This window comes from Littorina saxatilis, linkage group LG8 (genome assembly GCF_037325665.1).
Source record: "Littorina saxatilis isolate snail1 linkage group LG8, US_GU_Lsax_2.0, whole genome shotgun sequence".
Lineage (NCBI taxonomy): Eukaryota > Metazoa > Mollusca > Gastropoda > Littorinimorpha > Littorinidae > Littorina > Littorina saxatilis.
This window is the reverse complement of record NC_090252.1, coordinates 49,918,880-49,930,088: the sequence shown is the minus strand read 5'-3', so window position 1 is coordinate 49,930,088 and position 11,209 is coordinate 49,918,880. Positions and strand designations below refer to the sequence as shown.

The 11,209-nt window shown below is 40.9% G+C and overlaps 1 protein-coding gene across 2 annotated transcripts in view; it reads right to left on the bottom strand.

Moving 5' to 3' along the window:
* Positions 1–11,209, bottom strand: part of LOC138973767 (neural cell adhesion molecule L1-like) — a 22,117-nt gene continuing 10,908 nt past the window's right edge. Inside the window, exons 5-11 of one of the 2 annotated variants that reach the window (XM_070346479.1) lie at positions 9,887–10,081; positions 7,610–7,744; positions 6,374–6,467; positions 5,237–5,436; positions 4,502–4,645; positions 2,004–2,153; positions 1–152 (exon numbers count right to left, since the gene is read on the bottom strand). In XM_070346479.1, the coding sequence (XP_070202580.1) occupies positions 148–152; positions 2,004–2,153; positions 4,502–4,645; positions 5,237–5,436; positions 6,374–6,467; positions 7,610–7,744; positions 9,887–10,081 (923 nt within the window). In that variant the 3' untranslated portion in view covers positions 1–147. The remainder of the gene's footprint in view (positions 153–2,003; positions 2,154–4,501; positions 4,646–5,236; positions 5,437–6,373; positions 6,468–7,609; positions 7,745–9,886; positions 10,082–11,209) is intronic. The other variant, XM_070346480.1, reaches the window with a different exon arrangement.

Sequence of the window (11,209 nt, the reverse complement as noted above, 5' to 3'; positions counted from 1 at the left end):
TTGCCTGCTTGCATTGACAATCATTTATTATTGATAACCTCCAGCCAAAGAGACAATCTCGTCCTGCTGTTGTTACTTCCGAATGTCGGGTCAGATATCCATTGCGTTTGTTCAGGAGAGTTCACCAGGAGTGGGTCCCGTGTAGGTTTATTCTGGAACATTAATCATGTTCATTCACAATTGTAGGATTATTTTAAAAACTTTTAATTAGGTACTGCGTTCGCGCGCTACGCGGAGACGAGCGTGGCCCGTGTGCGATTAGACGAGAATATATAAATATAGTCTCGGCGTTGACTGTTTTGTGTGTAATAATCTGTTACTTTGATGCCGACAGCTTGACTAAATGTTTGTATATCGCTTCACGCGACTTGTTAACTGACAAAAATATGTCTTGTCCGGCACTTTACGCACTAATCTCGAGAGTCCGCCTGTTTGTCCCGTGACAGTGGGATGCAATCAAACCGGCAGCGCAAGCTAACTTTTCTATAACGCAAGTTCTGATAACAGCTCCTCGCGTTTTTCAATTCCAATACAAGAATCATTAAAACCAGACACAGACATGCAACGTAAACTAGCACGGCATAGCAACAAGGCTAAGCACAGTCTTCAACAGCACACACACACAAAAACCAATCATTGGAGAAAAATGCAATAATGCGTGCTTAAAATAAACACACACACACACACACACACACACACACACACACCAACACACACACCAACACACACACACACACACACACACACACACACACACACACACACAGAAAGAGCATAGGTGAAACTGTGCAAGAAAGCGAGACACTAGATCTAGATCTGTCTGTCTGCATGTAGCCTACTTACAGGACACGACTGCCAACTAGTCTCGGCGCGCTCAAAATAATAATAATGACCGAGACTTTCAGTACTTCCTTCGCGTGACGTCTAACCCTCTTACGTCATAATGTGACGTCAATGTAATGTGACGTCTTCAAATGTTAGAGTTTCTACCACAGACATACACACGCACGCACATACGCACATACGCACGCACGCACGCACAGACAGACACAGTTACGATCGCATAGGCTACACTTACGTGAGCCAAAAACATAAGACATAAGCGGGTATGTGCCCTGTACAGTCAAAAATAGGGGAGGGGGACGGACCCGGACGTGACACCGGGATTTAATAGAGAGAAAGCTTTATTGCATGACAAGTCGTGCAGCTGGTTTGTTCAAAAACGGTCAACAAACGACGTATTTTGTTGTGCTTTAATCTTCTTCTTACTCTTATATTACTTCTTTGAATTCTACAAGCAAAGTTTTCTTGAATTCTACTAAATTTAGTTAAGCTATTTTACTAGCTAATATGACTGAACGACCGGGGCCCGGTAGCTCAGTTGGTAGAGCACTGGACTTGTGATCGGAAGGTCGCAAGATCGAATTCGGGCCGGGACGGACACGGGTCAACTTTATGTGCAGACCCAGAGACGGAAGCCATGTCCCACCCCCGTGTCATCACAATGGCACGTAAAAGACCTTGGTCATTCTGCCATAAGTGCAGGTGTCTGAATACACCTAAACACGCACGCAGACACCTGGGTAGTGCGACTCCGTTGCTGCTAGCTTTCCACTGGGAGGAAGCGACCCGAATTTCCCAGCGATGGGACAATAAAGTAATGAAAATGGGAAAATGAGAAATGAAAAAATTAATTTGTGTGTGCACATTGTCTCCTTATAGCTGTTTTTATAGGTCCACAGCAAAGACCGCGCACAAGGTACTAGGTCGTTTACTATTGCATGTTTTGTTTTGTCTATGATTGAGCTAAGTTGAACAACCAACCTTGTTCAACAGTTTTCGGTAGTTTTACACGCAGCAGGATTACCAGTAGAAACAACCTTGTTAATCTGAAGAAATGATAGATATACAGTTGTAGTATAATCAAAACACAAAGATAAGTAAAACGAAACCATCAACAACGTGACAAAAAATAAAATTAGCTAGAAATTATAGCATTTTACCTATGACAGCCAGATATCCGTTACCAAACGCATATCCTCTGGAATTGCTGACGTTGCACTGCACACTCATGACGTCATCTTTCGTCACGTTGTGAACAGTCAGTTTGGTCTTGTCCTCGCTTAAAGAAATCTGTTCGTCTTGTTTTGGCCCTGCGATGGATAAACGAAGATATTCATGTAGTAACGTTCTGTGCCATCAACTTTAATGAACTACGGCATTTGTGTGTTTATTGAAGGTAACTTAATTTATTTCAGACTCAGACTCAAGACTCAAAATTGTACTGTCCTTATAAAAACAAGGAAAATCGCCATGCGGTGTCAGGCGATCACAGACATAAAATACATCACATTTACCAAGAATTAAGGATTGCACTTAAAACTAACAACAGTAGACCGTATCACATTTACTAAGAATTTAGAATTGCACTAAAACACATCTAAAAATCCTAAGCAGTCTCTCACGGCACACACACACACACACACACACCCACACACACCCACACACACACACACACACACACACACACACACACACACACACACGCACGCATGCACGCACGCACACACACGCACGCATGCACGCACGCAGACACACAGACACACACACACACACACACACGCACGCACGCACACACACACACACACGCACACACACACACGCGCACACACACACACACCCACACACACATACGTGTATAAGGTCACAAATGGGGATTTGCTAATACACACATTCACACAACGGATAGTGCGTTTGTAGTGCACTTGCACTACAACGGCACTGGGCGCAGTGCCTTTGTAGTGCACTTGCACTACAACGGCACTGAGTGCAGTACTCGCTCCGGCATCGACGAATTTTACACTAAAAAAGGCACAAAATTTGACCTATTTCGTCGCCTATAGAGGACGGAAAGAATGTCATTTTGAACATTGTTATGACATTCTTTCCGTCAAATTGAGGCATGTACTTTCAGGAAATATAGTTGAAAAAAATTTGTTACCAAGTGTGTACAGATTTTTTCCCCATTTGTATAGATGTACACACCCACACACACACACCCACACCCACACCCACACACACCCACACACAATTAATTTCCTTCTCATGTATATGACCATATGTGCACCACCGCATCTTTCCAGGCTTTCGCGTATAATAACAGCATCCATTCACTTAGAAGCAGATATATTTATATATCTGCTTCAATTAAAACATATATATTTTTAAAACAGCCTTGAGCCCGACTGCTTTCTGCACAACATGGGATTTTATTTTCGCTGAAATAATTTCAATGTGTAATACACGTACTAATTAAGCTGTCTGAATAAATCCAATCTCAGGATGCTCCCCGCCTGAGAGACGAAAAAACAAGTCGCGTAAGGCGAAAATACAACATTTAGTCAAGCTCAGTCGAACTCAAAGAATGAAACTGAACGCAAAGCATTTTTTCCGCAAGACCGTACACTCGTAGCATCGTCTGTCCACCGCTCGTGGCAAAGGCAGTGAAATTAACAATACAGAAAAGCGCGGTAGCGGTTGCGCTGAGGAGGATAGTCCGCTTTTCTATATCTCTATTCTTTTTAACTCTCTGAACGTGTTTTTAATCCAAACATATCATATCTATATGTTTTTGGAATCAGGAACGGACAAGGCATAAGATGAAATTATTTTTAAATCGATTTCGGAAATTTAATTTTAATCATAATTTTTATATTTTTAATTTTCAGAGTTTGTTTTTAATCCGAATATAACATAATTATATGTTTTTGGAATCAGAAAATGATGAAGAATACGATAAACGTAATTTGGATTGTTTTATAAAAAAAATGATTTTAATTACAATTTTCAGATTTTTAATGACCAAAGTCATTAATTAAATTTTAAGCCTCCAAGCTGAAATGCAATACCAAAGTCCGGCCTTCGTCGAAGATTGCTGGCCAAAATTTCAATCAATTTGATTGAAACATGAAGGTGTGACGCCTCAACTTTTACAAAAAGCCGAATATGACATCATAAAAGACATTTTATCAAAAAAATGAAAAAAAACGTCTGGGGATATCATACCCAGGAACTTTCATGTAAAATTTCATAAATATCGGTCCAGTAGTTTACTCTGAATCGCTCTACACACACACACGCACAGACACACAGACACACAGACACACACACACACACACACACACACACACACACACACACACACACACACACACACACACACACACACACACACACACACACATACACCACGACCCTCGTCTCGATTCCCCCCTCTATGTTCAAACATTTAGTCAAAACGTGACTAAATGTAAAAAGGAGAAAAAAAAAAGAACAAATAAGGCAAACAAGATATGGGTTGAAGCAACCTGCATGCAACTGAGGTCAAACAAACAAACAAAAACAAAATCGGAGTCAAAGTCAGCGTGGATCTGTTGTGGTTTTCATAAACGATAACACACGAATGAAGGTGCCTTTCGTGTTTTCTTATTCTCTTCATTACCTATCGAATTGCCGTTGATTGTCCAGTCAGGGGGAGCTAGCGGTTGTTCCCGAAAAGCTCCTTTGGCCACGCACGAAAATGTTGCGTCACTTCCGGTAGGGGCAATGATGATTTGTGGGCTTTCCTTCTCGAACAACGGTCGTGCTGAAAACATTGAATGTGTTGGAATCAATAGAATCAGTGTCGTTTTTAAAATGAAACAAAAGATTGTTTATTAAAAAGAGGAATTGCACATTTTCTAGTGTGGTGTTGTGACCCTTCTTTTTGCACAGAAATGTACAGGGTTGGGATGGTATGGGGTAAAGAAGCTACACACTTCACCTAGCTAAATAGAACCAAATTTACAACAAAGGCTATAAGAAATGTTAACTGCCGTCTACCAATTTGTCAGTGCTGTCGTACAACCGTCAAAATTAAAAAAAAACCCCGATTTTGTAGAGTGCCTTTTTATCAGTACATTCGTCCCGAAAACAACAAAGGATCTCCGTATCCCATATCCTACCTACCCCTCCGCCCCACCCCCTCCCCTCTTTCACACAAACCCACACACGCAAACACACTCACACATACACACGCACACACACACACACACACACACACACACACACACACACACACACGCACACACACACACACACAAACAACAGCACGACAAAACATTCTTTGTAAGTTATGAAGTCATTTTGATCGCTTATTTCAACCTCGACCTTTGCCTTGGGACATGCATGAACTCACAAGTAACGTTGAGGAAGGTTGAGGCGCGTGCACTCCCCTTGCTGTTCTCGGCCTCACAGATGTAGGTGCCCTCGTCATTGTCAGTCAGCCTGCTGATGGTCAGTTGGTGTGACGACCGTGACACGTAGATCCTCCTCCCCGTACCGTTGATGATGGTCGTGTCCTGCTCTCCGTCTCTCCACCTTATTACTGGTTTGGGGCTGAGTAACAGAGAAATATGCCTTGGAGAATGAGTCCAGTCTCCGTCTCTCCACGTTATTACTGGTTTGGGACTGAGTAACAGAGAAATATGCCTTGCCCTTGGAGAATGAGTCCAGTCTCCGTCTCTCCACGTTATTACTGGTTTGAAACTGAGTAACAGAGAAATATGCCTTGGAGAATGAGTGCAGTCTCCGTCTCTCCACGTTATTACTGGTTTGGGACTGAGTAACAGAGAAATATGCCTTGGAGAATGAGTCCAATCTCCGTCTCTCCACCTTATTACTGGTTTGGGACTGAGTAACAGAGAAATATGCCTTGGAGAATTAGTCGAGGAAAAACAAAAAGCCAGCACTACCTTAATGTTCAAATTGTTGGCAGGCAGGTGCAGATGACTGTGTCTCTTCGCGTTATTGTTGGTTTAGGAAGGATCAAAAATAAAAACGCGTCAGAAAATTAGTCCCGTAAAATTCCAGTACACTTTCTTAGTACATGCAACGGTTTTTATTTTATTGTTAAAATGTCTCCAGTAAATTTCCGGCACAACCGATTGACTGACTGCCTTTTGTGATTTCACGTCCTGTGATGTTGCTGGGACCCATTTGGGACGTGATTTGTTTATGCGCTGTTAACCGGAACAACCTTAAAGTACTCGTCTTTAGTGTGCTCTTCTGTTTCTATGAAAAAGTAGAAAGAAAAAGACATACAAAAACCTTCTAAAATTTATTGAGCCGAAGTTAAATTTCCTTACGTTATAATCAAAGCAGCATTACGCGTAATTTATTCATTTTAACCTTCCATGATTTAATGACGTCATCTCATATTTCATTTCGGTATTTTGCATGAATGTTTTTCTTTTTTTCTTTTTAAATAAGTAACTCTGGCACGCGTGCGTTCATGTTATGTTAATTTTAGAACCATAAAAGAACGATAACTCACTTTCCACTGAAGAAACATTCGAGGGTGACTTCTCCCCCTTTGTCAGCAGTCACGTGGCCCGTCCATCCTAAGACCTTTGGTATCACTTTTGTCTCTGAAACACGCAATACAATGAATCGAACCCACCTAAAAGGAAGTCGGGGAGAATTGTTGTTAACATGTTTCTCATAACCACGCTAGTGTTTGTATTGCTATTCTGACCTTTACATAAATGGTTAGAAACTTGCAAATGTATATTTTTACTTCGATGAGGTTGTCGCCTGACAAACTTCTCTTGCGCATCTTTTGCGCGCATCTACACAGCTGTCATATCTCGCAACAACACTACCTTTCACAACAAATTGGAATTCCTTAAAATAAATTCGACAAGATGCAAGTTGATGCTTTTGTACATGGCTCAAAGTGTCAAAATGTCGGCACTACTTTGAGCGGTCTGGGGAAGGGAGTTATGCGTCAAAGGACCCTTTAAAGTTTCTCTGACTTCCTACAAATCTTGTTCTTGTTCTTGTTCTTCTTCTGCGTTCGTGGGCTGAAACTCCCACGTACACTCGTGTTTTTGCACGAGTGGAATTTTACGTGTATGACCGTTTTTTATCCCGCCATTTTGGCAGCCATACGCCGTTTTCGGAGGAAGCATGCTGGGTATTTTCGTGTTTCTATAACCCACCGAACTCTGACATGGATTACAGGATCTTTTTCGTGCGCACTTGGTCTTGTGCTTGCGTGTACACACGGGGGGTGTTCGGACACCGAAGAGAGTCTGCACACAAAGCTGACTCTGAGAAATAAATCTCTCGCCGAACGTGGGGACGAACTCACGCTGACAGCGGCCAACTGGATACAAATCCAGCGCGCTACCGACTGAGCTACATCCCCGCCCTACAAATCAATGTTGAGGGTCCGGGGATCCTCCAGGGTTGAGCGTCCGTAGGGAGCCCCGTGTTGTTCAAAATATGCATAATTAGGCAAAAAACAAATATATGTTGGTTTAGGGTAACGTGACCCAAAATGATAGGGTCGGTAGATCGGCTTGTATTTTTTGTATTTTCATTATTTCATTTTTGTTTAGTCGGTTTTAAAAGAGGTTACTGCCTTTAGTCTCGGTCTGGTTTGCAAAATGTGCAAAAAGTGGGTTTTTTGTTGAGAAATGAAAAAGAAGTTTTAAGATCGGCGGGAAAAAATAGGGTCGGTCGGGTTACCCTAGACCAACATATAAATTTATTTGTCCATATATACCTTTGGTTTTTTCAACCTTGAGGGAGATGTAAGGTAGTTTAGGCAATGAAATCTTGCCCAGTTGGACAGACTGCACCGCGCATGCGTAGTAATCCCCTGCATCTGACCGCTCCACTGTGGTTATGTAGAGCGTACCTGTGGCATTGCCATGGTTGTAGTTCAAAGATACCTTGTCTGATCATTTGATCTTATCTTAATTTAATCTTTATATATCCTCGCGCCCACTAATTGGCGTAGAGGCGCGCCCCCCGGGTGGTGGATGGGGGAGCCTTCTCTACTAACTTCTAAGAGAAGGTCGCATCACTCTCGATGCCGTGAACATTATTAGGATCTTGTTCTTGTCTCTTCTCTATTTCTGCCTCCCCAAAGCCCTTTCACTTTCCTTTTCTAACCCATAAAATTCTCCACCTTTTTTCCCCCAAAATATGGTGAATTCCGAGTTTGTCATGTGTGACCAGGGGATGAGTGGCTGACACTTTAATGCTCAGGGCGTATCTTGTGTAGTTTTGATGGCTTCAAGTAGAAAATAAGAAAGTGTTTTGGCTAGGTTACACACTAGTCACACTTATATAACACACGTTCACCTGCTTAAGAGAGAAGAGGCACCATGGTGCCACGCCTGTGATAATAGTTTTTACTGTGATATATAGTTTTACTGAGATACATTTCTTGACTTTTTTTTTTAAATTGGTTTAATATAAATTTGTGTAAGGCCAAAAAAAAAAATTGTCTGTTTAGGGTAACCCGACCGACCCTATCGATTTGGCGCCGACCCAAAAACTTTTTTTTGATTTCAAAAAAAAAAAAAAAAAAAAAGGAAAAAATGCTAAAAAGAGACATTTGGCGTTTCTTTCTCTCCCTTTCTCTCTGTTTTATTTATACGTTAGTTTTGAAACATGTATTCATCAAATACAAGAAGTGAATGTTCAGCCAACATAGCATTTACAACAAAAAAAACAAAAACAAAAAAAAAAAAACTTTACCTACCTACCGACCCTACTTTTTTTGGTCATGTTACCCTAAACAGACAATTTTTTTTTTTTGGCCTAATGCTAAACTTGTAGGGTCCTGATTTGGCCAACATGGTCCGCTGGACCCACAAAGCAACAGATATCAATCGATCAATCTTTATATATCTTAATCTGATCATATTTCACGAATGTAATGTTATCCTAAGTGTACCTGTAGCATTGCCGTGATTGTAGTTTAAACATACTTTTTCTTATCATTGTATCTTATCTAATCATTTTATCGTATCTTATCTTAATCTTAATGCAGGGTTTAACCAGGGAGAAAAAGGCGATGGGACATTTGTCCCCCTCAACCAAATTCCGATGGGACATAGTCGAAGGCAAGAAGCGCCAGAGAGGCCTGTACGAGTTTTTGACCAAAGATGCAAAATGGTGCAATATGGTGCCATCTGAGAATTAGCCGCTATATCGTGTTATCTGTGTGTGTTTGTGTGTGTGTGTGTGTGTGTGTGTGTATGTGTGTGTGCGTGTGTGTGTGTGTGTGTGTGTGTGTGGGTGGGTGGGTGTGTGTGTGTGTGTGTGTGTGTGTGTGTGTGTGTGTGTGTGTGTGTGTGTAATCCGATGTAAAGTGCACATTTGGTGGCGCAGTGGTACGTATAATATCAATGCGCCCTTTGACGCACTGAAAGGAATTGTGATGGGTCATTTTCAGATTTAATGCGCCAATGGCCCAGGGCGCACTAGTAAATGAAACCCTGTAATGCTATCTTTATATAATCTTATCAGATTATATTTCACGTACTATGGTATATTAAGTGTACCTGTGGCAATGCCATGACTTTAGTTCAAAGATACTTTATCTTATCACTTTATCTTATCTTATTTCAATCTTTATCCTATCCTTATCTGATCTATGTGATCTTATATCATGTATTCAATGTTATCTTTAACTATAATAGAAGGTCAAGATATTTTATCTTATCATTTTATCTGACCATATTTCAATTTTTATTCTATTTGGCTTGATCTGATCTATTCATATTTCATGTATTCAATGTTATATTAAGTGCACCTGTGGAATCGCCATGATTTGAGTTATAATATCTACCTTGTCTTATCCTTTTATCTGATCTTTACACCGTCTTTAGCTGATGGGATCATCTTTCACGTATTCAGTGTTATCTTAAGTGTAGAAGTATAATTGCCATGGTTGTATTTGATTTTGATCTAATTTCAATCTTAATTCTATCTTTATCTGATCTGATCTTATTCAATGTTTTCAATGTAATATCTTATCAGCTCTCACCATTGATATCCATGTCCATTCTGTCGTGCCTCTTGACATGTATCTGGTACTGGTAGGTATCGGTTCTGTTGTACCAGTTGTAGGAGGCTTGTGGAATGAAGGTGGGTCTGTCGTGGCAAGGCAGTGCGATACCACCCCCTTCGTGTACCGTGAAGGTCATGGCGTTCTTGACGTCATTGTTGAATTGTGGCGTCACTGATCAAGAACAGAAACAGAAAGCTGTTACATTGTGATGACTGTCGTGGCAAGGCATTGCGATACCATCTCCTTCTTGTACTGTGAAGGTCATGGCGTTCTTGACGTCATTGTTGAATTGTAGCGTCACTGATCAAGAAAAGAAGCAGAAAGCTGTTACATTCTGGGGCCGTTGGAAAGCAAAAAAGGTTTCAGATTCTGAAAGCACTAAGTAGTACTGGACAGTTCCTAGATGTAAAGTCTTATTTCCATTTTAGCGCACTATATGACGATTTGACCAACCAGGACTGGTTCTAGGTTCAGTGTCTCCTGCCTCCGAACACACACGCTACAGAGCTCGACTCGATGTGCGCAGTTTCGTATAAAAATTATTTTCTAATTTCCCCACTGTGTTTTATAAAATAATCATATTATGAAAGCACATACATTCTTATCTTAGTTTTTATGTATTCATTGTTAGCAAACATCGGCATTATTCATGTTTTATTTTAAACGCAATCATTGTTATTTATAGATCACAGGCACTTGATGTAAAGTAGGTCACACACGTGTAAATGTTGTGCCCAGTCCTTGTTTCTGTCTCTGTTATTATTTTAGTTAGCAGGTCTAGTTGAGCACGTATTGTGTATCATGTACCCTCTACTAGTCATTGTGCATTTTAGTTAATGGAATGATGATGTCATTTGTATGGAGTCGACGCACGTGCGAGGATATGTATGTGTGGGAGGGGGGGGCGGGCGCGGGAGATGGAAACTTGCTGTATGTTATGTAATGTATATATTGTGTGTGATACGTGGAAAATGTGACACTATTTATTTGCATGTGTGATACAGGGACAAATGTGATATCTGTAGGCCTAGGCCTATACTAGTGATTACTGTGTGTGATACATGAAATGCGATATGAATGCTGTTTTTATATGTTATACTCTTACTTTCTGCCTATGTCTTAATCCCAAGCGCAAGACAAATTCTTCTATGTGAAAATTGAAGCCAATAAAATTTGAGTTGAGTTCAGTTGAGTTGAGGTGACCCTCTAAAAATTATGTCAGGCAGGGACCCTTTTACATTTAGTCAAGTCAAGTCAAGTCATAGACGGGGAATCGAGACGAGGGTATGGGTGTGTGTG